This window comes from Anopheles ziemanni, chromosome 2 (genome assembly GCF_943734765.1).
Source record: "Anopheles ziemanni chromosome 2, idAnoZiCoDA_A2_x.2, whole genome shotgun sequence".
Lineage (NCBI taxonomy): Eukaryota > Metazoa > Arthropoda > Insecta > Diptera > Culicidae > Anopheles > Anopheles ziemanni.
In genome coordinates, this window is record NC_080705.1 from 18,779,513 (window position 1) to 18,806,004 (window position 26,492).

The window sequence follows — 26,492 nt, forward strand, 5'->3', positions numbered from 1 at the left end:
CAGAGAAAGAAATGAATGCGTCGAAATATGTATGACAAATTAATTGCCAACGAACAAATACAAATATTTTAATATTAAACGCAACGCCGGATAGCAAATCTCCTGTACGAGAGGGAGACACTATCCACGTACGTAACGGAAAAAGTCTAGTAAGCCATTAATGGGATTGGGCATGACCGAAGACGGTCGTTACGCTAACGAAGAGAAGTCAAATTAAACGTAATCATTAAGGATTCACAATCAAAACTACAAACTGTCTCGCTCGTCATATTTACTGTACAATTTGCCCATTTACCTTTTTTTTGTAAGTAATTTTACCCCAACTTATCGAATCAAAAAACTGATTTTGTTCAGTAACATTCAAATAAGTTTTACAAAATTGACAGTAAGTTTCTCCAAGAGCATGGTACCACAAAAATTGAACCATAAAAAAAGAAACGCCTAGCAAAAGAAACAACCTGACAACTGTGGTAAAGTATAAAATGCGCGGCCTGGAGAGAGAGTGCCTGGAATATAGTTTCGCTCGTAGATTACGGCACAAAGAGATCAGTTTCACACTTCTGCAACATTTCAAACGGATTCGGGTTCTCAGTTCCGAATGTTATCATAAAGCCGAGTAAAGAAGCGGAATTGGAAATGCCTTCTATCTGAAATGGTAAAGAACGTGTTATGCTGTCCCTTGTGCACAATACACAAAAACTATACCCAAGCCCCGGGGGGCGACAACCATTAAAAGTAACAGCTGTGCTCCCATTTCGATGCGCGCACTTCTCGCGTTGTTCGCCATTGCGCAACCTTGTGGGTTTCGGAAGAAACCGATTGAAATCTTAACTTGCTTTTCTCATCCGATGTGTCCTTCCTTTCTGTCACTCTCTCATCATCCTATATCCACACCTTCCTCGGTTTGGGCCGCAAATGGCCAACCATTCACGCTACCCTCGACGCGGAAGGGCTTCGTCAGTTTAACTTTTCTTCGTACCGGCTCAACCACCGCCCTCTTTTGTTGCACTTTACGTTACAATTTATTCAGAGTCTTTTGGGTTTCCTTAGACGAGGCGGCACCTTCGATGCAACTCAGAGTTGTAGTGCCTGTCTCTTTCTATGCATTTTCCTCTTTATGTGACTTTAAATGGTACCCACTGTGGGCAACATTACCATTTTTGTGTGTTTGTGTAATAAACATGGTAATTTCTTTAAGACGCTTGCCGATTTTTTCGTGATCGCTTTCATCTTTTTTTAATCTTTGATAGCGATCACACCGTTGAAGTTGTAGAAGCGCTAAAACGGGCCACTTCTATTTATCTTACCCTACCGCACGTTCATCTAAGATAGATACCACAGAGTGTACGCATATTTTCTCTCTACTGATCACGATCGCTTTCACCTCCCTCCCTACTCGTCCGTCGTTCGGGGTGACACCATTGTGTGCGCCTTCTGCCATGCGGGAGGTGTTAAGGAGGTAAGTTAGATGTCCACGTGTTGGTTGCTGTCCTGGTTGGGATCCAAAATTGATTGTTGCTGGGTTGTTGTGAAGTCCTGGTCGATCGGAAATGTGAATGCGTGTATTGTATGTGTATATGTGTGTGTGTGACATTGCAAGATTTTCTTCGGTGCTGATCTGCAATGTTCGTACTGCTTAGTTGATGCACTCGGCCTTCTGCTTGTTGTTGCCGGGGACGTTGTTCTGGAATCCCGGGGGCATGGGGATCGAGAACTTGTCGAAGCCGTTCGGGAAACCGCCGTTGGTGAGCCCGTTCATGTAGACGCTCTGCTCGTTGTTGAGCCAATTGGTATGAGGAAAGTTAAGCTTTAATAAGAGACAAATTATTCACATTTCATTAGGTTAATTGAACTTTTTTTATTTGAAAGATTCGAAATCTATTATTCTAGTGTTTTTCATACGGATTCCAGTGTGCATCTTGAATTACAGTTAGGAAAATTTCAGGAAATTTATCGTAAGCGAGAAAATTCAACAAGAAATGCTTCTGACACCTTTTTGTTTGCTTTTATGTTTTTCGTCCTCATCTTACCTGTGGATTAGCTTGCTGTTGCTGCTGCTGCTGTTGACCCATCAAGTTCGACTGCAAGTTGAGACCATGGTGTCCGAAACCTGCAAAACAATGAAAAAAATCCCGGCAGAAACATGTAAATAACAGTCTTTTGCGAAACTTCCAGCGCTTGTTCACAGTGTGTGCTTACCTTGTCCAGGTTGAAGATTTTGCTGCTGATTCATTTGCTGCTGCTGTTGCTGCTGCTGAGCGTTCAGGAACATGTCGCCTGCGCCCGGCTGGTTGGGACCGTTCATAAAGGAGAACTGACGGTACGAAACGATGGCCGGATCGAGGGACGTCCAGTCGGTGAAGTTGTTACCGTATGCTGGAAAATAAAAATAATAGTGACCGTGAACAATAAAAATAACAATGATCAACACAGCATGTATTTTGATGCTTAAATTCTAAATAAAAAAAAGATTCAATTCCTCCCAATTTCTTATGCATTATGTTCCATTAAAAATCATTTAATGAAATTTAATTGATCCACTCTTCCCTTCACTAGCTTGAAAACTAAGAGTAAGGCTCTGAGGCCAGGAATGCTTACCCGGTTTGTTGAGCCCATTCTGTGGCTGAGCCTGCGCCAGATGGTTCGGCTCGTTCTGCTGGAAACGCATGAACGGTTGCTGCATCTGTGGGTTCCAGTTTCCGTTCTGCGGTGCCTGTTGTTGCTGCTGTGGCTGCGGTTGACCATTGGCCAGTGGCATGCCACCGTTCATGAAGGGCAGAATTTTGCTACCTGCTTAATACGCGAGAATATGGGAAGCAAAAATGTGAGATTTAGGCGTAGGTGTAAGCACCGGACGAAAATTACTACGTACTTTGTGCTCGCGGTACTCCAAATCCGAAAGCGTTCATGTGATTGAAGCCGGGTGGTGGCATACGAGTTCGCTGTTGTTGCTGATGTTGCTGTTGCTGCTGTTGCTGCTGAACGTTTTCCATCAGCTTGCTGTGGTTCGCCGCGTTCGGCGGCATCTGCTGCTGGTTCATCTCGTCGTTCATCAGCTCGGCCAGACCCTTCTGCGTTTCCAAGAACGGATCGAACCCGAGCTCATCGTCGACGTTCGGATTCTGCAAGTACTGCATCATCACCGACGGCTGCTGTTGCTGCTGACTCGGCGGCTGTTGCTGCTGCTGCTGGGGATTTTGCATGCGGTTGCCAGGTTGTTGTGGTGGCTGCTGTGATGTAGGTGGCTGCTGAGAAGCTGCTAACGCCGCTGCTACAGCGGCCTTATGCTGCTCCTGCTGCTGTTGCAGCGGATTGCCACCGTTCTGCAGTGGGCCAAGGTTGAGATTTTGCAGGCGCTGCTTTTGAAGCTGTGACCCTAATAAACCTACAACGGACCATTAACCACAGGTTCAATAATCGACATCACCGTAAAACTCCGCTCATCCAAAAGATCCTTACCATCGTTGTGTTGCTCGAGAAAATGGTTGTTCAGACGGTTGTTCTCCAGGAGATTGACTATGTTCATGTCTAACGCTGGCGAATTGTGTCCGTTGAGTAAAAACTGTTGCTGTTGCTGCTGCTGCTGTTGCTGTTGATTCTTGTGAAAGTCGAAGAACTTGTTTAGCTTGGCTATGTTCGCGTTTCCGTACATTTGGCTCATGTCCGTGTGTAGCCTTTGTTGCTGTTGCTGTTGCTGTTGCTGCTGCTGCTGTTGCTGCTGCTGTTGCTGATTAAGGAAACTACCTCGCATGGCGAGGGATTTGTGCCATACATCGTTCGCTCCAAATTCTACGATGAGAAAGAAGTGGAAAATACGAATATTAACATCGAACCGAGATTGATTCCCACATGGGTTGGGGGTTTACCGTTAAAATTATGGAATGGCGGTAGTCCATTCAGTCCATTGTTAAGGTGGTTACGTTTTTGCTGCTCCTGTTGCTGCTGCTGCTGCTGCTGCTGTTGCAAACGAAGCCACTCTTCGTGCTGATCCTCCATCATGTACTTGTGTCTTAGCATGCATTTGTTCAGTGCCGGCTCCAGCTCTTCCGTGGCCCCTCCCAGCATGGCGGCTGCCGTAGCATCGCCATTGCCGAGTAGCCCACCGAGACCGGCGTTGAAATGCTGCTGAAACCGAGCGACATGCTGGAACAGGTGGTGCTGCTGGTGCGGTTGATGCTGATGCTGTTGCTGCGGCTGCTGTTGGTGTGCTTGGTGCAGCTGCAGGTTGCCCATGTTTTTGAGCAGCTCCTTGGCGTGCTGTTCGTTGGTGTCATTTGTACCGCTCAGGAGATCCGGCAGCTGGGAGGATGTTAGCCCGTTGCCGCCCTGCTGCTGACTGACGCCGTCCACCATGGTTCCGAGATCGGTAGCGCCCGCGGCGATACCCGCCGCCGTCTGCTTACCGTACGGATCGAACGCGTTGTACGAGAAGAAGCTGCTGTTGTCGTCCAGGATGCTGTCGAGCTTGCTGCCAAAGCGGCCGGTCGCGTCGAGCAGGCTGCTGGCGAACTGCTTGTGATTGCTCAGGATGCTGCTGCTGCCATTGCTGGTTGCCGTGGTAACGGCTGGGTTGTTTCCGCCCAGTTTGTCGTACAGCGAAGTGGTTGCGGTGCTTGTCGGAGCCGCACTGCTGTCACTGTCCACCTTCTCGTCGCCCGTTGATGAGGAGCTAGTGGAGGGCGACGAGGAGTTACGATTCGTTTCCACAACGTCGCTACCGTCCACCGGGGATATAACGTTAGCAACACTTTCACCCGTCAGTTCACTCTCTTCGTTGGCTGCTATCACACTGCCACCGACACCGCTGTTGAGCGTATCGACGAACGCACCAGGTGAACTCTTGCCGCTGGCCGTTTCACTTAACGAACCACTATCCACTCCGTTTCGTGACGATGCTGTGCTGCTGCAATGTGGAGGAAAGGAAATCGTTCGGTTACAAACAAGCGTCCATACGGAAAAAAGCATACCACGATCGTGATTTACCTTAGCGACGGGGAATCCGTCTTGCCATCATTATCCGACGACAGTGCGTCATTGTCCAGGTCCTCAAAGTCCAGCTCGTCATCATCGTCATCGAGATCGTTGCTGATGATATGGCCATTTGTGTTCGCGTCCATTCGCTTTTTGCCCGGGTTCTGCTCATCACCGTGGTTACCGTTGAGAATGGCCTGGTGGTGCTGCTCCCGTTCACGATCGCGTTCCCGTTCGCGTTCTCGCTCGCGCTCTCGTTCACGTTCGCGCTCACGTTCACGCTCCCGCTCGCGCTCACGTTCACGTTCACGCTGTTGCTTAAGGTTTTTGCTATTGTGGTGCGACTCCTTGCCGTTGGCGGTACCATTTTCGTGTGCTTCGTGAGTGTTGCCGCGCTGCTTGCTGGCCCCATTGCTGACCACTGTCTTGCCGCCGGTACTCTTGCCATTGATCAGGCCGCCACTACCACCCTTGCCCGGAGCAGCAGAAGCAGCACCGACAGCAACACCGTTGGCACTAGTCACGTTAGTTGTACTATCTTTATGATTACTGGAATTGTCGTGACTATTTTTGTTGTGTTGCTGCTGCTGCTGCTGTTGTTTGTTTTTGCCACCTTTCGAGCGAGATTTCGAGTCATTCTTGCGATCGCTACGGTTGGCGTTTTCCTTGTTGCTGCTGCTACCGTTGGCTGCTGGAAACAAACGAGTATATGAAACAAAGTGTGATATTAATATGAAAGGATCTGGGGTCCTTGCGCAGAATGCAACTGCCACGATCGTCAACACACGTACGACCCACGTACGCCGTGTTATGTTTGTTTACGACTATTTCTAGTGAAACATTTTCAAAGTGCCAAAAAGGAATAAAATATGCTAGATAGAAGTGGTGGGGTGGGTAGGTAGGTAGGTTGTTATTTAACGGTGTTGTGCGCGCGTTTGATTTCCCCAGGGCGGTTTCAATTTGAACGCGGAACGCGGTAGAGTATTGTATCGTAGAACCTTTTTACCAGGAGCTGGAGTTTTGACGGTTTAAATTCATATTTCAATACACTGGAAGCTGTCAATACATAGATATAACAGTGTGTTTTGTTTAAAACAAGAGGAAGAAAAACAGATGGAACATGCTCATATATCGACATTTCAAATTTAAAATGTAATTTAAAAGGAAAGTTAGTAATTTCAAGTTGAAAGAAAAAGTTTCACGTAACTTCAAAACGATGAAGTACATGCAACAGATAAGAATGAAAAACGTAACCCTTATAACAAGTTGAAAATAAACTTAACGCTTATGGCAACGTGAAAAAACAAAGGGGAAATTTTAAACACAACACAAAGGCAAACAAACAAAGAAATTACAGGAATATTACTGAACATTAGTAGAAGATAATTTTGACGATCACACATTCGGGTGGTCTTTTGAGAAAGACTTTTTATCCACAGTTTGGTTGTTATTCTTCACCAGTGAAGGATATTAGATGTATCACAACAAACACTCAATCACAATTTTTAAGGAAAACACACACACAAAAACACGCGTGAACCGTAGACGGAGAAGAGAAGGGAGAGAGTGGTAGCAATGATCGTTGATCGTCGGTTTATCTTTTAATTTTGCAGTCAAAAAATGTACGGGGGTTTGAAGGTTTTTTATACCCGCAAAGCCCCAAACACACACACATAAACACAAACGCGCGATAAAGGACGAGAAATCTTTCAAAACTATTTTCTTCGACGAGTCGTTTAAAAAGTCCTTAGTCAGCTGTGGACGATGGCCTAAGGATACCATCAAGCCAATATTGGATTTTTTCTCTCTATCTCTCCCTCGTTCTCCCGTAGATCTGGTTTTGATAAAAGTCTGATATCGAGCCGCACGTCGCAGCAGCAGCCGCTGCGTCTGCTCTGGTAGGGTGTTTAGTTTTGGTTTGTTTTGTTTGAATTGTTTGGGTTCTTGGGATGCTTTTGGCATCGGCTCACACACACCTGTTTTACCGTTAAGCTTATTCTCCTTATTGCTACCGCCGCCGCCGCCGCCGCCGTGTGTGCTGCCGTGGACCGGCACCGTCGATAAGCTGGGCCAAGCGTCTTTGTTCTGTATCGGTCCATTGGTAATGTCGCTTATCTGTTTAATATCACTAACCGCCGACGATTTGCCAGAATCGAGAAAACCGATGCCGCTGCCGCTGCCGCTGGTGGTGACGCCGGCTCCGCCGCCGCCGGACCTGGGTATACCACTCTCACTACCACCACCACTACCCGCACTACCCGCAATGACGCCATTTACCACCAGCGTGGAAGACGCACCTGCAGTTGATGCCCCGGTCGAAGCCGCCACCGCTGCCGCCGACGTTGCCGTCGTAGCCGCCACCACAGCCGCCACTGTGGACGTGGCTATCGACGACACCAGGCTGGCGATGGTGCCGACACCTGCGTTGCTAGCGCCACCGCTGCCCGCACTACTACTGCCGCCAGTACCGCTGCTACCGTTGCTACCGCCGCCAGCAGTCGTCAGGCCCAACTGCGCCTGCATGGCGTCGTGCAATCGCTTCTCGTACTCCTGATGCTTCCCTTGATGCATCTCCTGCAGGTAACATCAGAAAAAGCGACAGTAATTAGTAACAGTGGCTTTTCCTTCCCGCCAGGTGTCACACATACCTCTTTCGTAAAGCTAGCCTCCTGGTCGCCCAGCTCGTGCAAGTACATGCAGTCAGGCTTGGGACAGGTTTGGTTTTTCATAAAGTGGCTACAGTACTTCGTCGTACCTAAGCTCGTCTTTATTAGTCGACCATCGATCATGATGTTGTTGACGCTCTGGATCGCCCTCAGCGCGTCGTTGTTGTTGATGTACGTCACGTACGCCGACGCCGAGGGACCCTGCGAATAAAATGGAGAAACCGTAACCGAAATGTAACCAGGTGTCGCGGGCTGTAAAAACCGATATACACTTACCTGTACGCCCGCATAGGTTGTACTAGGGTTGATAACCACTTTATGGATCTTACCATATTTACCGAAGTATTCATGTTTCTTCAGAATCTGGAAACCGTACACAAGAAGATTGACAAATGAAATGAGAATGCTAGACACGGTTAGGAGAGGAGAAACAAATACTAACCTCCGGATCGGCCAATCTCGGCGGCAGCCCGACAACGAACACCAGGTTCTTCTGCACCACCCGCACGTTCGCGAGGTGTTTGCGGTTTTCGGAAATCTTCGCCCTCCGCTGCTGATCCCGTTGCCTCTTCTCCGCCTTGAACGCCGCGATCTGCTCCTGCGACAGTGGCGTAAAGTCGGCCGGGTTCTCCGGGTACGCCTTCCGGCACGCCGGGCACAGCTCGTTCTCGTCCGTGCGGATCCGGTGCCAGCAGAAGCGACAGATCTGTGTGGTTGCGCGTGCATTGAGATTGATGCCACACGCCCCAAGGGAGGATTTGATTATCGCAATCAAAAGAATCTCGTATCAGAGAAGGGGTAGTAGAGTTTACGTATCCACCCAACCCCCATCAATTGTGGACAGTACTAAGCACCGACGACTTGGGGTTATGGTTTCACACGATTGACATTACCTGATATCCACAGGTACAGGGATAAAAGTTCAGATCATCCACCTCCAGCGGTTCCATGCACAGTGGACACTCGACCTGCTCATCGCCGCTGCTGTTGTTCATCACGTTCATGTTGATGACCAACGCCAAACAGCCCTAAAGCACCGAACGCAGGGCACGCACGCGCAAGCTCTCTTCCTCTTCAGTGGATGCCGCCGCCGTCGGTTTCCTTCTCGCCGCTCGGTAGGTGGTTGTTGTTGTGCCAGGAGTCTTTCACGGACCGTTCGGAACAAATTGGTTTCGTATCGGGAACGCGCTTCGGTTCGAACGCTGCCAATGCTAGCGGCGTTCGTCGGTCGGTTGATGGTAGGTAGGTGGTTGTCCTTTTTGATCCTCGTGAACGAACACCAACTACGGGGCGAGGGGAAGGGAAGGACAGAACCGAATAATGTCAACATTAGAACAGATTGTGATTCTTCCTGGTAGACTCACCGGCCAGCCAGAACCCTTTCGGCTTTCGGTTAATTTTCCCCGTCCCGCGGTCGTTTCACTCACAATTGAACGAAAAAGATAGCTGGACCACTTTCCACTCCAAAAAATTGCTGTGATGGGTGTAAGCAGTAGATTGTTGAGTAGAAAAAAGGGATAAGAGAGAGTTGGTTCCTCGTATCAAGGAGGCAGCTTCGTTTCCGATGATGATGGGTATCCTTTAGGCGACGCGGTGACACGCGCGTGCCCTCAAGTCCTCGTTCGTGCGGGCTGGTTCACAGCAACACACACAAACAACACACTAACACACACACACACGCACTGCCGGAAACGGAACCGAAACTTAGTACGGTCAGGAATCCAACCGTGATGCCGAAATGATGCCTTTTGACTTTGTGTTTGCGAGCCGGTTTGACGAACGATCAATGTTGTTTCACCCACCGTAACAAAAGAACGGTTTTTGCTTCCAATTTGCCACACCGTAATCTTATTTTGTACAGGTTTTATCTGCAATGAAAGAAGAGGAAAAAGAGAATGCCAAATTTAGTCAAGGTTAAATCAAACAAACAGGATCAGTGCACCGGACAAGGGGGGCGCGCGCGCGCGCGTTACAAATAAACAAACAAATGAACCAAAATATCGCTTCCCATATATTGTTGCTTGCGGATTCTATAAATATCCACACCACTTTTCAACACAAGCAACACAATTATCGTAATCGTTTCATATATGTTTTACAAATAGGCAATAGGCCGCGTCGTGTTAGACCGATGGAACGCGAGTGTGTGGTGGCCAAAACCTCCCATTCCAACGTACCCATCGGGCGCTTGCTAGAACGTAATGCGGTAATAAAATAGTCGGTTTACAAGAAAGAAAAATAGAGTGTAAATTTAAAAACGCACACCCCAAGATTGAATATCTTCAGCGCAGTGGAACTTATATTTAGAACGACGCGAAACAAGAAGAACCTCCAATCTGCGTAACGGACTGTGAAGAACACTCGAAGCATTCTCTTGACCCGTGGTCGAGATCCTATGCTGAGCGTTGAGTATAATGCACGATAGAAATGGAAAAATCGTACAAGAATTTACGATTTGGGGTCGATTACGAGTACAATTACAATCTGGAAGAAAGAAAGTGTTCGAACGAACTTATAATGATCTTCTTCTTGGCGAGATTATTTTGCTCCGGTGCGAGATAGTGTACGAACACAAGTACGACGGTCTGGGATGCGGCTACCACGTAACGCGTGTTGCATCATAGAGGTGAGTTTTGTTTATTCTGGCCACGAGTTCAATCGAGTTTGTGAGGGGCATTTGTTTACTTAACGATTGCGGGAAATGGACGACTGACGAGCCCTAATCGTCTCTGGCCACGCTGGAAGTTTCGAGAGGTTGCGAAGCAATTTAACCGATGGCCATTGAAAGTGGTCAGGAAGAAGAATAAATCCATGCTTCAGCTTGGAGAGTTTGATTGACATCTTATTAATACGCTCTTCTTTGTTGAGTTGATTTCTTTTAAGTAATATGCAAGCATTCCACATTCGAAGAGGATTTAACTGTCAAACCACGTTGATTTAACGCGGTCTGTGTGAGACTATTAGAATCGTTCGATATCTTGGGTACCGAAAAGGAGTACAAGGGTAATCAATCGATACTGAAATAAAGAGTCAAAACAGATACGCTCGATGGAACATTATCGGTTGACTCAGTGTTGTTTGAACTCGCATGTAAATAAATGAACTATCTAAATTGTCCCTTTTTTCTTTGTGTGCAGATTTTCAAGATTGATACTCAAAACATGCTATTTCTAGTGTCGTTTCATTGTTGTGGCCAGTGCCGGGCCGATAGAAGTTACACGATTGAAACCCCTGAGTCCAACTAGCGCTGGCGTTGTTGTTTTTCTTTTAGGCACGGTTCAACTGCTTGGGGTGCCAACAACCAACCGACATAGGCGGGGTGCAATCTGTGTTCGATTCGAGTGCAATTCCTTCCCATTTCCGCCATTCGCCCCAAAAGTGGATCGCGAGCGCGAGTCCGGTGGCGTTGTTTGCGTAAACGATCGAGCATAAAAGATCGTTTTGGCACGGTTCCTTTCATTTTAATAGTAACGGATTTCTTCCCACTGTAAAAAGAACAGAAAAAGTATTGGGATAGTTTAAAATATTCCATTATCGAACAAGGACATTCTCAATGTGCTAAATTTGATCTTCTAAAATTTTACGATCAACTTAAGGTAATGTACAATTTAAGGTTGTACGATCGGCTCTACCAATCGAGAGGGAAAGAATGCAAGATTTCTATCTGTCTAGCAAACTGCACAAACAATGCCATCAAGGGGGGGTCCGATAATGACTCTTGGATAGATAATAATCCACTTTACGTTTGTCACACAAACTCAGACAGATTGGAAGGAGGTGGTGTACGGGGTAAAAAGAAACAAACCGGATACTCAACAACAACCGCCGCGAGGTCTGGGTGAAGGGGGTGTTGGGGATGCAGAGCCACTTGGAAAGCCGATGCTGCAGCTGATCAGCCCACTTGAAAGAACTCGCTGCAGGGAGTTCCATCCATCAAGCGGTACGTTCGCTCGTTCACTCGCACAGCCCGCACACGGTTTATCTCAGAAAAAGTAGGAATCGCGGCCACGACAAGAAAACGCATAATTATGGATCTTTGTTGTAATGGATGGATGGCCTTGGCTAACTAAGTGGTCCGGCCGCTCGCGCTGGCACTCCGTTGCCAACGGATTTAACCAACCGCCCGCCCGATTCGTATAAAGCGCGCTCGACCTGTTGGGCATAGGAGAGTGTGGATGATGCCCATTTTGAGCCAAGCTGCAGATCGGTGGCGGCGTTCATTTCAGCTATGTGCGCTTTTCTCTAACGCAAAGACTCGAGAGATAACGGTATATGGACGCGGTGAACGAGAAATAGCGAAAGAGCGAGTCCTACTCCCTTGGGCCAGGAAGTGATGATGGGTTCCGCGATGGTTTGCGGGCATGCCATAGGTTAATCCAGCTTCATCTCCATATCTTGCTCTGGTCGATTTCCACTCCGTTCGTTAACCTCCTTTGCCTTGAAAGTCGCACTAGGTCCACCAGATTGCGCGATTGTAGCAACAGGCAGCGTGCGTTTGACTGAAGTGATCGACGAATGAGGAAGTCATATGTTGCTGCCAATCTCGCGCACCACAAAAGATAGCCGCAGTGGTACGTCATGCTTCCGCAGACTGTGCTGTGAGTGATGCTGATTCATACGCTGACTACGGGGTTAGTCTTGCCAACTGTTGCCTGGCTTAGGGGGGCAAACATTAACGTATTGATGGTAGTTGTGCCGAGCGTGATGTCACACTGTTTGCCTTTCTTCGCTGCACCCACAGCTGAGTAATAGTTTTAAATTCTATGCATAAGTTTTTATCTGGAATTTAACATAAAATCTCGTTGATACGCAGAGCATGATCCATCTTTGTGATTCATTGACCGAATCAATGTTGTTAGCCATGATAGCACCTAAGAGGTGATTCAACTCCAAAAGTTTGAATTATATGAAATTAGGTAAAAAAATCCTTATATGACGCTCTGCATTGCTTGCAGTTCACTGCTTGCAACGAAACATCTGAGCTATTCCCAGCGATGACGTTCACACACCACAAAGTATTCACTCTTGCTCAAATTTCTATAATCTTCGGTCTTCGCTGCATTCGGTTTCGCGTGAATTTCAACTCTCCGAGGTGATGGTGCTAACGGCAAACAACATCGACTGTGTATGCCAAGGACATTCCAACGGACTACAAGCGCGTATGGTTCGTTCGACGCTGAAAGGCGCACAAAACTGTGTGTTGGTCTGCTTCGGCAAGTGGTTTCGATGTTAGTGTTCGCACATTGTGGCCGCCCTTGAACTTTCGGAATTGCAACGCTTCCTCTCACGAACGAGTCCGACGTACCCTTTCTCAAAGGAATTTGCTCCTTTAGCAAAGGGATTCTTTGCATTATGTTTCTGGTGAAAGAAAGCAGACTTTACCAAGTGTTCACCTTGTTGTTCACCAACACCGTTGACGTATGCAAATGGAACCACTTCCAATCCCGAACCACATTGGTTGATGGTACTGCGCTACTGGAGATCACTAGGCAACCAGGTATCTACATCTAGTACTCACTTTTGACGATGTACTGGCAATGTTTCTGCTGACATAAATGTCAAACTAGTAAATGATAATCTCTTGCTAAGGTTACATCGGAAGGTTTCACTTGCGTAGGTAGTTCCGTGCCTGTAAGCCCTCAGGGTAGGCCAACGGAGGCTAGAGAAAGTGGAGCAACACCAGAGTGAAGGATGAGGACGCGCGGTGGCCACGGGAAAACAACAGAGGGAACACACAAACAAAAAATATTCCCTCGGCGGATCGACGAGCTTGTCAAAATCAGCTGCTGTGTTGGAAATCAGACCGGAGTGAGTGTGACGGAGAGAGTGGCGGCGCGAAAGAAACACCGAATCCGTGCCGTCTACGTTACGACGAGTAAAACGAGAGTGGTTCGTATAGTTTTGTGCGCAGACGGACGCTGCGCACTTCCGGTACACTACATTAATTGTTTGTTTCTTCTTTTTTTTTATACTCAGCTAACGCTGTCCAGTAACGCTTTGTCCGTATATGCACCGATTCACGGTACAACAAACAGGCGCAACACCCGCAGCAAACGGCACCGGCGTCGAACCGTAACCGGATGGGAATTTTTCACATTTTTGAGATCGCCACCGCCACAACAAGATCTAATTGGGAGTTTAAAATTGATAGCATTTGATAAACACTTCCTCTCCCATCAACCGTGCGTTTTGTTGAACCGTGCCGTTGTCACGCTGTACACTGGATGCACCCTTGGTCAGCGCTCAATTTAACGCACACTTGATTGCACCGCATTTCACATTCTTCACCAGCTCGTCACATTTCCGCCCGATATGAATGCATTCGGAAGACGATGATGTGTAGCATGCGTGACCGAATTCGATACACGCCGGATGCGTCATCCTTGCGACCTTAACGTGTTAAATCTGGGCCTTGTTTTTTCATCCGCTCATGTTCACTACTTAGCAGACTGCGTATTATTCAACCCGCCGGCAACTGAAACGTACGGTGAACAAAGTCTAGCAGCAGCAGACGACGATTGGGCACTTTTTCACCGATATTTTTCCACTCTTTTTTGCCAACAGCTTACGAGATGGTGCCGCCTTCGGTTGTGCAACTGCACGAAGGGAAATTACCAAACTGCATCATCCACCGTCGCTTCTTCAGCAGCCTACTCCTCGCTATGACACCATCTCTCGGCATCTCTCTTTCGCTCTTTAGATGGTTTAGGTGCACCAACTCAGCTGTCACCGAGTAATTTAGCCTCTTCCCCTCTCCCGGTCCTTCGGCGTGTTCTTCTTTAATCTTGTAACCTGCATCTTTTTAACCTACATATAGACACATGAACAATTCGGGCCACGTTGCAAGGCATTGGCCGACCGGGCAAGGGATGAGTGTGTGCCAGAGCGACATTGGCAGAGGCCCATACCATGCTTGCCGTGTATCTCCCGGTGCGTTACTATCTTTGTTCTACACGCGATGCGAGAAAGAGCGTGAGAGATGGGTGGTCACCATTAGAAACGCGACCACGAATGAAGTAGATTTGATTCAAACGGACGGGCAAGGTGGTGCGATGGGAGGGAAGAAACACACCACCCACGACATGGCCCAAGTGGTCTCCGTGTGGCGATAACACCGTCCCATCGTCGAATACAGAATACACGGCTCGATGCATACGAGTATGTGGTAAGTGGACAACCATCTGATGACACACTCTTCATTCCTGGTGTATCCTCGCGGCTTTTACCATAGCTTCCACGTCCCGGAGCATGCTCACGACCATGTCCAGCAGCCAACAGCAAAACGCGACGTGATGATGCGCAATGGATTCTTGTATGGACACAGGCTTCAGCACCACGTTGTCTCTCTTTTTCACTCCCGAATGTATATTTTCGGGGGGGTTTCTGAGTCTGTGTGTTGACGGTGCATACTGTAACTGCGCGCTGCAGCGCTTGTACCGAATTTGTGAGGTTTTTCATGAGATGCAGATGTCAGAAGCAGCGTTGCTGCCCCAGAGAGATTGGTGTTCCATTTCATCTGCGATCGCGTAATAACCATTACAAAAGCATAAGACAGTGTCGTGTGGGTTTCTAGGATTTCCCTATGAAGTTTACGTTGTATTGGATATTCAGAGAAAAGGATTAAATTTTAAAAAAGGGCGTGTAGAACGAAAACTTATTCAACTTCAATATTATGCACATTTTGTTAATTTGAGTAGCGAGAAAACAAACCAAACTGTTACATGAAAATTAACAAAATCGATCCTCAACTTGATGAATCCACTTTTCCAATGAACCACATCCATCATTACCCAATAAGGATTAGTGCTTTCTAGTCTCCTCCTCGGTTGAGGTAACCAAATAAACACTCGCATATTCGCAAACCCCTCACGCCAGCCCAGGGTTTGCCAATGGGAGTGCGAAGCAAACAAAACGATGTTACACAGCTGAAACGGAACTGGCAGCCCCAAAAAACAGCGACGCGCGGCGTAGTTGACGCGTGACATTGAAATGTTCCACCAAACTGATATCCTCCTTTGGGCCTGAAGAGGAACACGGACTACCAAAACCAAACCATTTTTGCATTCAAAAATATATATATATATTTAACAAACCGAAAGAAAACAACCACCAACATGGGAAGTGTTTTCTCGGCCACGAACTGACTAGGTTTGTTCAATGTTGGTTTTTTTTTCGCCTTTACCTCCCTGGCCACAAACAATGCCAGGCCATTCAGTTTTTCATTGCGGACGTCTTCACACAGTGCCTCGGCAAATCGATCGGCGACGACATTCCATTTTTTGGCTTTTCGCTTTGCAACCTGGTAAAACTCGTAAGCTTCTTTGCGCAATAGATGGCCTTCCCCTTCTCAAACCGGGAGGGGGTTTGGTGTGATCTATTTCGCCTACGAACGTTTGGGGTAAAATAATTTGATCGCCGAGCGAGTTCAAAAGCTGTGGAATTCGCTGCTGCATCGCCGTGGGGGATGTTCGTGCAACAGAACAAACAGGGTGGGAAAAAGTGAACGGATTTTGTATTATCTGCTCACTGCAAAGCCCTGTCTACTTCTACGATATACACACCGAGAGAACATCTATTGCTTCATTCGATGGGAAAAAACGCTTTCGTCTAGCAATTCAAAATAAAAATTATTTCTCCGTTTCTTCGTACATCGTCTTTGGGATTTGTCCTCAGAAGCGTATCTTCAAACGGTTCGATAAGCATAATTTCAAGCGATCTTCAAACGCTCATCAGAGCTGGGCTAAAGTCTAACTAGTAGCTATGTGAGTGCTAAACGCTGATGACGAATTGATGCTAAAAGAAATGATTACCAACGCTAGACAAGTTTTCACAATCGAATAAAAACTCAAACATTGCTCTTTTCATTGGAAAGTCATAGCGACTACAGGTGAAAACGATTCATATGCCCATCGTCACCCGAGGAAAATCCCTTATCCACGCGACCACATCATCACTCTCCGTAGTTTTGTATGCTCACGTCCGGTTTCAGAGGTCGATGGTTTCGCTTGCCAAGGCGCATCTCTGTGTGCGTCTTCCGAAACATCGCCCAGCATATATCGTATATCTCAAGACCGACACCGAAAGCGTATCGGCAAGTTGTTCGGTGCGCATTTTGCGTTTCACCTTCGCGGAGCGTTGCGTTGGTTTGCGAGAGGAAAAACAGCTAGCGGCCAGTGTGTTTGAGAAGAAAAAAGCCATTGCCAAGCAAACCCGACCCGAAACACACCTCGCCGCCCTGCTAAACATGTTAACCGTGGCCGTTTACGCGTGCGGACTATTGACTGCGGCTGGCTGACTGGCTGGCTGGTGGTTACGATGTACTATTTTTATATTACTGCCTACTACTACTACTGCTTCCTACTACCAACACTATGTCTACTGCCGCTATATCAACCGATCATCAAGCACGGACCACGGTTGGCATAGGCCGGCCAACCATTACGCCGTCATCGAAACCTAATTCGTCCCGATCCGGCTAGAGCTCGGTTACATTTTCGCGTTGCGGCTAACGGCCGCCGAGTGGATGTGCTTTTGCAAAAATTCCACACTTCGCCGGACGGCGAAACGACCGGCGCAGAGTTGGCTTCAATTGACCATCGAAAAATCCCACTGAAATTTGTTGTCGCCAAACTGACCATCACGAAAACCAGTTCTGATGAGAGGCTTTTCTACCTTGCCCATGGTGTAGGTATGAATAAATTAAAATAAAACGATTACCGATGCTTGCGTTCTGTTACGTAGGAAAAAAACAGTCATATTTAGTTGATGGATAGGAGATAGGAAATTGATAGGAATTCAGAAATTGGCACAAGAAATAGAAACATAGCTAATTTTCAATGTATGGAACCGCTTCTACCTTTCGAAGTAGCATGATCTGTTACATATTTGCAAATAAATGCTTATTTCTTATTCTTCTGTTCTTGAGTAAGAAATAAATAAGCAACTGGATTACGTATTTCGAATAACTGAACCGATTAACAGAGGATTGAGCCATACATTAAATGCTAATAACTACGATAGACTCTAAATGGATCCAACGGCTAATGGTCAGAAATGTAACGTTTCGCTTACATCCCTAGCTAAACAAGTGCGCTACAATGTGTTTACTTCGTTAGGGCTTGAAATGAAATAAAACTGTTCACTTCACTTATGTCGGGTGGGGAAAGCAATTTGAGTTCGAATTGCATTCGCGCAAAACTTTTTATTTCCACATTCAAAGTGTTTTGCCGGTGCGACTGTCGTTGATAAGCCCGTTATCAACGCGACCATCCATCAAAAACGACCATAGGACACGTAAGTCTCGGGAGGTCTTGAAACGGCGGATGGGTGGAGCTGCAAGCGTTCTAGAGGCGTACCGCCCGTTCGTGTTGAGGGCGCAGATAGCTTTAGCATGTCTCTACCAGCACGAACAAAGCGCGGTAGAGATCCCAAGCCGGGTTGTACGTGGTGGCGGTTATTTTTTGTGATTGCGCAAAAAATTGCGTCTCAAATTAAGTAACCGAAAGAAGTAGCGAGGTCCCCGGCGTCACCTTCTTTGGAAATCAATTTTGGCGTCCGGATGGGTAGGAGTGTCTTCTACAAGGGTTGAAGTAAATGTTAAGTCAAAAACATTGTGAACGAAAATTGCAACGTTTGTAACGAGGATCTTTTGCGACAAGGCAAACCCCTCTATTTTCCCTAACGTCCTACGACGGACGGGGATTCGATCCGGTTGTGCGCCATTATGTCTGATCGGTACCAACACAACGGCGGCTTTCGACGTCGTAACCGATCGTTGGGTAGAGCTTTACAAAACCGAGCGATGTGTTGTGTGAGTTTGTAATATTTTTTGTGGGACGTGACTAACCGCACTAATGCGTCCGCGGCTGTGCAAACGTCAATCATTGGTTGCTTTAAGGGTAATTTAACAGCAGCTACGACCAAAGAAGACACATCGGCTGTCCATCCTGGTACTGCTGGTTAAAAATACAAATTAACCTGCCAATGAGTGTGTACAGTTTAAAGAGCCACATGCTTTGAGAAAGCTTTCTCTCCGCCCAGTTGTTGGATTGCTTGTTTACTTATCAGGCTGTATAGAGTCGGAAAATTTTCCATTACTGATTACAGATACTTTGTTTCTTTAATCATACACGCACACAACATACCAGGTGCGCATTTCCGATTCAACCAATTTGATAGTATACTTTACAGTCTTAACGGTCGCGAAAGATCCGTATGTATCTGGATCGATAACGATCCGGTAGACCCAGCCGGGGTAATTGCGACTTATCTCCGGTTGAGCGTTCGCCTCCTTTCTAGCGATTATGCTTAAACCATGACCTTAAGGAAAGTTCATGTCGATTCTCCTTGTTGGCACAAGCGAAAAAAAATCCACGCATCAAAATTCTCTGGTTTAAAAATGGTCCATACGTTGGGACATAAATTTAGCATTGGAAGAATTGATTTTGTTTAATGAAACATATGTTCACTATCTGCTGATAACGAACAGTTAGCAAATAAAGATACATTGACCTCATCAACTTCCTCTCGTATGAAGAAAGAAAACTGCAAATTGTCGGTTGACGCCAAAAGGGAATCCCAATCTAGCCAATCTTGGTTTGTCGTTAGTACGAGACTTTTCCCGTTAGCAGCGGTACAAGGGCAAGGGAACTGGGACGGGGATTGACCTGCGGTTATGGTGGCACAAACCAGTTTTCAGAGCTCCAAACGATCTCCACTGTCGCGTACGACGTCCTCGCTTCCCGTCCATACTTTCCTCGTGTAGTTTGGATCTCCGAGGAGCAGAGAACAGAATGGACAAACATTGATGGTGTGTGTGTGTGTCTTGGTGGTGGGTTTTATGTTCCAGGTGTCGAGAAGTGGGCAAAAGCCAGGTTCCGAGGTTCCCTTATGGTGTTCAGGCACGGTCGATGGCAACGATTCTGAATCATGTTTACTCACAAAGGTGCACTCCCACAATCACGAAAAGGGCTCACACAGACACAGCGGTTCAAGCGGTCAGCGCCGTTAGAAAAGGGCAAAAGCGACGGATCGTAATGCCTTCACACTACCACGATAACAACATGATGATCGTTCGTTTGCTTTACGCTGGTCTTTTCCGTGACTCGTTTTGCCTTCCGAGCATAAATCGATTCGCTTTTCTTCTCCTTCCCTCGCAGAGCAATAGCCGTCCCAACCCGAGGAACGAACTGTGTGGGATGTTGATGGCAGCGGGATGTTCCGGGGCGGATCGCGACACGGTGAACCAGGAGGTATTTTCTTTGTTTATCCAAATGGCACCGCACTCTCATCCTTCTGCACCCGATCGTTTCGGCTGAGTGTTGCTGGGTAGAATTCGTGACCGTTCCGTGTGCATTCTGTATGACGTACGGTTTGTAGCGAACGCTCTGCGGAATCCATAGGTTAATTCCAGGTATCGTTACGCAACAGTGGCAGATAAATGGTAGGTTTCTTCGTTAACCTTTAGCGTTGGCGTCACGCAGACAATCTCTTTTGTGCGGCCTTTGCTTGCCGTGAGGGAGTGTCTGATGGCATACACTCTTGACTGGTATCCACGTAATGCAGAGCGTGTACCGATGGGGACAGACTTCATTAATGTGAACTTTTCTAACGGAGCATACTCTTTCCATGCAGCTTGTAGTTTTTAAAGTTTCCCCAGCGCCTCCGACTCCATTGTTGTAGTTAGGAAAGAATTTTCATTGACACTCCTCCTGTTGGCAAACGAAGACGAGTGGCCATTGTAAGGGTGCAAAGAGAAAAAAAAACTCGATAAATTGTTGCTTTGCCATTCATCAACATAATGGGCTCAACTTCTTCCCTTCCCTTCCTCAGCGAGAGAGTTCGATGACGCTTTAGTAAGTTTGGCGATTTCGTTTTCGCTTTCGCTATGCAACACTAGGAAAGTGTAAGCAAACGGTGTTTCAAATGCTGCAAAAACTCGACGCCACGCAGACCAATACAGCTCTGAGTTGTGTGGCAGCTCCTCCACCATTGGTTCACAATTTTCCTTCGCGAGTTTCACTTTCCCCGGTGGAACTACCTTTCGTCGCTTGGTCGAACGATTCTTTGCTGCTGACCGTTGCTTGTGGAAAACGATTGCATTTACGATTTCACTGCGCTACGTTTAATATATGATTGTTTATCGTGAGCTTCCGTAAGAAAAGCTGTCGTCCAAGTTTCGTTCTATTCCTCGGTTCCTTCTAATGCTTTCTAAATGATTTTCCAAACTTTAATCTTGTGATCCTTCTTGAACGCTGCTGACGTTTGACAGCTGATTTTGACGTGCCTCGTGACATACGAACGAATGGTTCACCAACAGAATGCTACGTTGATAAAACAGCTCCATTACCACGACCAACGATCCGTTATCTCGGTGGTTTAACAAAAACAGCCAAATAAACACATGACGCAATTTAATTCTCTGGCCGAATGTGGCGAAGAACACTAAAAAACAAGGTGTATCCTTGACGTGTGGGTGACGATCCAGCAACCATCAGTATGAAATGCCACGTCCGCGCCGAACCGCGGCAGCTTGTATTTCCACTCCGAACGACGCAGTTTTCAGCCGTTTCGCACACTCGGACCGCCCCATGGAAGGAGAAGGTTCACGGTACTTCGTTTCTTTTTTTTTGTTGACATTGCGGCACGATTTTGTGGGGAAGGTTTTCGTAAAACGGCGATTCAGGCTTGCTGCCAGCTTCGCACGCACCACACGATGATGGCTGTATTTAATTGTTCTTAGGCACGCAACAATTGTCGATAGTTGGGGGATGTTTGTACGTACGGCTTGGTCAAGAGTCATAATAGTTTGCTAGCTGTTACTTTTGCCGTATTTTGCAAACTACAACCCGTCATGGGGTTGCACACATTGTTTGAAGCAAATTGCAGAATTGACATGTTTTTGCCGATGTTGACAATTTTGTAGGCGATGATGGCATGTTTTAGCTGCTGGCGCTAATAGCTGGCGAAAAATTCAATTGTATGTGCAGTGCAAGGGTTGCTTCATGTTTCTTCTCAATTGGATGTGGAATTGAAGTTCGTTGAGCTGTTATTACCTATTCTCGGATGATTCTAGGGATAGAGTTTTTGTTAGTGGCTAACTCTATCCTCGAGGCATCCAATGTATTTTGGGATCCTCCTGAAATTACCATTAGGAAAAATTTGCAGAACTCTTTCACAAAATAAGACCAATTACTGGTTCATAGACTGGTTCCGTCATGATCAGAATCATCGATTAGCAGGTATTTTGTATTCGTCGGATTGATAATTATCCCGGTCCATAAGATATCACGTTTCAATTGGTTGTAAGTTTCGCTTTTCCATGACATCTCTTATGCATATGATGTGGCAGTTCTGGGCATATGATGGCCAAGGAGCCGGAGAGAACAGGATCGGTTCCAACACCATGCTTGATATTCTAAACTTGCAATGTTTTTTAACCATGTTGGCCTCTACCAGACGTAAACTCCTAGCGCGGCTGTGTTACCATATGATTTACCATAGCTTTATGGTTATGGTGGTTCTTCCGCTCTTCATGGCCATCAAACGGTCACAGAATTCCGGGTGACATTTAAATCGCAAAGGTGATCAGCAGTTGAGCAGGGAAACAGGAATATGACAGTAAAGCAGGTATGCTTTCGATCTCCGATCTCCATCCGACACAGCACATCTGTAAGCAAATGTATATGTGTACGGGGAAGGACAGCAGCTCGTTAAAAATGTATAACCCGTCACTGCTTTTCTACACACGGTTCTTTGTTTGACGTCCAGGACGGGCGGCAGCTTCCTCCACATCAGCACCCAAGCAGTCAAGTGAGCATAAGCAGCCGGAGATGAATTGAGAAGACGAAATATTCACATGCCAACATGCCGAAGATCAAGCGGGGAAGAAGAAATTTTGTTTTTTTTTTCGCATTCATTTTTACGAGTTTTACGCACACGTACACACAGGCACTGATGTTCACAAAATATGCTCCTGACTCCGATTCCGATTGCAACAAAACCTCCCCCCGTACTACATCGTTACGATGTTGTCTCGACGAAACACTGCACAACACACTACTACAACGATGCCGCAGGCGAGACAGTACGCACACAACGCGAGCGAGCCCTTCGCCACACTGATACTATGTTTCGCCTCATTCGGTACTACTACTGCCAACACTTTTTCATCTTCATATTTCGACCATTTTCAGCAGCTAAACGAATTATTTGACAGAACTTCACTGCAACATCCTGTAAAGGAGTATTTTTCCGCCGATTGAGGCTGCATTTCGCTACCTTTTGATCCACATTAAAGACCTATAAAAAGTAGTTTAGAATCACAACAACACCGCACCAACCTGCCATCAGCAACATCCGTCCATTGAATAATGGAGTGGCAGCTTATTCGAAAGGCACCAACCAACCTGATCGGTAAAAGTGTGAATGCGGGACACAGAGAAATAGAGAGAAAAAGAGCGAGACAAGGCAACACGATCCAAAGAGCGTAAGAAGAGAGCGGCGAGTGTTGGAAAACAAAACAAGTAGTATTGTTTGACGATGTTGGTGGTAGTGGCAACAACTGCACCGTATTTTTACAAAAAAGGGATTCATCGAATCCGCGCACACACACACGCAGACGCACTTGGGCGAACAATTGAATGGATTTTTTCGATTACTATTTCCCACAATGCTTCGCGTATTTTCTTCGATTTACAACTCTATTTAAATGCCCAATTGCACGAATTAAATGCTCTCCAGAGATAAAACATGTCACTCGCATAAATGGATGCTTGTTTTGCATTACTCTTGGGATGGATCGAAGAATCTTTCCAGAATGCACCAAGTCGTGTTGTCGTAAAGTTGTGTGAGTTGTAATGTGTCGTTGTGCAGTGCACGATGCACATATTGATTAACCATCGCGCACGGTGTACGTGGATTGTGGGATTGGATGCAGTTCTTTCGGTTGTTTTCTCCCGCATTCATCAACATCAATTATACAGCTGGAACTGATTCTCCATTTCCGATGGTGCCGATTTGAGCTCCCGTCGATGGTATTGATCGCCTCTTGGTGGAAGGTGAAGGGGAAAACATTTTCCAAGCTTCTTGTATTCCGCTTTCGATATTCTCAAAATGTGAAACTTTTTCCATACTACTATATAGCGCACAACCTAAATGCCCATTGTTAACACTGCTAATTGTCACACAAGACTTCGACGATTATCGTGCTCTCAGCATTTCTCTCTTCGCTTTGCTCTCTTCCTTCGCAGCGCTAGATTGATGTTCCCGATTCTCACAGCACAGCTGAGCTGCTGGTACATAATGGAGGAAAATCTCATGGTTGGCACAAAAGAAAATTTAGCTTCAAAAAAGGCGAGAGTACAGCCCGTACCACTGCAAGCGCCCGCAACGGATCATCGAGTGAAAACACTTAAAGAAAAGGGTAGCACAACTCGCTTGGAAAGATCACACTAATTTACCGTACACAACACGGTTTCTCACGTCGCCTATGTTGCCTCTTTTCGTGCACGACTGTGCGTACTACTAAAGTAACTGCTACTAGAGTACTGAACGTTTGCGTTCGACGAGGCGAGGGCGACTTGGGCAGGAAGCGAAGAGCTCAGGCGCGGACGAAGGGAAGTGGAACAGCAGGAATGGTGTTCCGTCGTCGTCATCGAACCAAACCTGGTTGAACGAGCGAGCGAGTCCACACCAGGTGGCATATAAACGAACCGCCGTTTGCCGTCCGCGAGAGCGAGAGCACCAACAGGTGTAGGAAAAAAATACTTCGAGAAGGGTCCCCCTCAGCACTCGTTGCAGCGAAATTTTTGCCACTTTTTAACTCAATTTTGCACCACTTTCTAGTCACTTTTCAAACAGTACTCGAACGATTTCAGACGGTGCGTATGGTTAGCAGCCGAGTAAGCTTGGTTTTAGTTACCTGATACGCAAATTGCAAGATAAAAGCAAAGATTTTCTCGAATGAAAATCGAACCTAATCCGCTTGACGTGATCGGGGAAATACAGTGACGTTTCACGAGCCTTTGACACACCCAAGATCAATTCAAAGACAGGTCGGGTCAAATATATTTTCTGCTCCGCCATTGTTGTGACAGTTGGTTTAAAAAGTGTTAACAAACATACTTGCATTCTTGTGGGAGATCTTCACAAAAATCTTCGCGAAATAGGTGATTGGAAATTCTAGATCACAGTGTCCATGGTCTTGTGGATGGAAACTTCTCTTCTGTGTAACGTCATGGGATATGGTACCTTTGAGTCGTCATGAATGACAAAATTACATTAGAACATATTACGAAAGCCTCAATTCCTTGCTCTCCCCACTTTCTTGGCTGCTGATGAGAGGTAAACAAAATTTCAACCAACTTAAAAAATTTCTCACGGTTCTTGGCTCGTTACATGGTATGCTGCGACCTCTTTCCCATTGATATTGGACATGCGACTAGTGTTGGCAGAATCGGAAGATCCGACGATTCGAGCAATGACAAATTCGAAAGGATTGACAGCTTTGCCTCCCAGAGGACCTACTAGAGGGCGCTAGCAATATTAGTTTCGAATTTTTTTTCCGTTTATTGTTCACAGATAAACGATCTTCGTCATACGATCGTTCTGGTAGCCGATTTTGAACAGCAAAAAAATAATAATGTAATGCATTATATAATTCAATCTAGGTTTATAGTACAACTTGTTTTTGCTTATGCTTATTGCTCATAATTAGGCGAGGTAAATCGATAGATCTATTTCAGTTATAATCAAGGGACCCTTCGGGTATGGTCCAATTAACACGTTAAGCGCTACGTCGCCCCCATGGGGCCGACAGTGTTCTTCCCCGTAAGCCAGCGTCGGTCTGCTCGGACCGACAGAGCCCGTTAGGTAGGCCGGCGTTTCTATCGGGCACGCCACACACACCGCGGTTGCCGCAGCATCTCAAGCTCTACCGCTCCAGAGCTTTTTAAACCGCGTCAAGTATTCAACCCAGAAATGGTGGGTTTTTCGTTTTGTATGGGAATGACAACGCAGCGCGTTGTCAAAAAATTTGGATCGAGCACTTTTTTGAACGCCAGAAATGCCTTCAATTTCAAAAAAAGGGACGTTACAATTATTGATATTAAGTTAATTATTCAATAAACGATACCATGTTATTGTTTATTGTTCGTGTTAAGATGGTTTTCATTATTCGCGATATTTTTAGTAGTTTATTATTCCAAAATTTCATGTGAAAAATGAATGTTTCTTATTTTGATTTTACTTTCCCGTGTTGACAACGGTGAAAAGGATGGAAGGAATACTTCTAGAAACAATATAACTTCCTCGATGTGTTTTCTTGTTACTGGGGGTACTTTAACCCGGCACCCGGCGCGGTTCCTCCCGCATTTCCCATTCCATGTCTCTCACCGCAGAGACCGCTTTCTTTCCTCAAGGCTTCTGTAAACCTTTCGCCACGCACTTTCCAATCGTTTTCGTTGGCTAGGCTCAGTCGGCGGCCCCTGGCCTTGCTCATACCCTCCATGACATCCTCACTTGCAACCTGATGGAAATCAGCGAGGGTGTTTGGTGTGGTGCCTAATAACGGGCACTTGCTGTATGCTGACGATGTAAAATCAGTTCCAGTTCGGTAGTGCATCAGAGCGGATGTTCGCAGTGCACAAGTTTCCTGAAGTAGTTAGCGGAAAAGTAAGGTAAGCTTAGGGCACGACCGCGTGGTGTCGACGAGCTGGAGCTCAGGTCAGACAAATCCTAGCTGCCGCACATCTCGTGCTGTTTGAGCCAATCAAGCGGACCACGAGTTTTTGTGTCCTGACAACGGAAGGAATTATCCCTCGCGTGGACGGCGGGTGGATAAATGGCTATTATAGC

General features: G+C 46.5%; 1 protein-coding gene across 1 annotated transcript; it reads right to left on the minus strand.

The window, feature by feature from the left end:
* Positions 1–1,612: 1,612 nt before the first annotated feature.
* LOC131282639 (homeotic protein female sterile) lies at positions 1,613–8,756 on the minus strand. The gene is made up of 13 exons (XM_058312159.1): positions 8,531–8,756; positions 8,080–8,343; positions 7,914–8,000; positions 7,620–7,838; positions 6,948–7,545; positions 4,984–5,662; positions 3,867–4,903; positions 3,460–3,789; positions 2,873–3,385; positions 2,599–2,790; positions 2,200–2,376; positions 2,031–2,110; positions 1,613–1,807 (listed from the first exon to the last, which is right to left on the minus strand). The coding sequence occupies exons 1-13, from the start codon at positions 8,639–8,641 to the stop codon at positions 1,637–1,639; spliced, it is 4,458 nt and encodes a 1,485-aa protein (XP_058168142.1). The 5' UTR covers positions 8,642–8,756; the 3' UTR covers positions 1,613–1,636.
* Between the last annotated feature and the right edge of the window lie 17,736 nt (positions 8,757–26,492).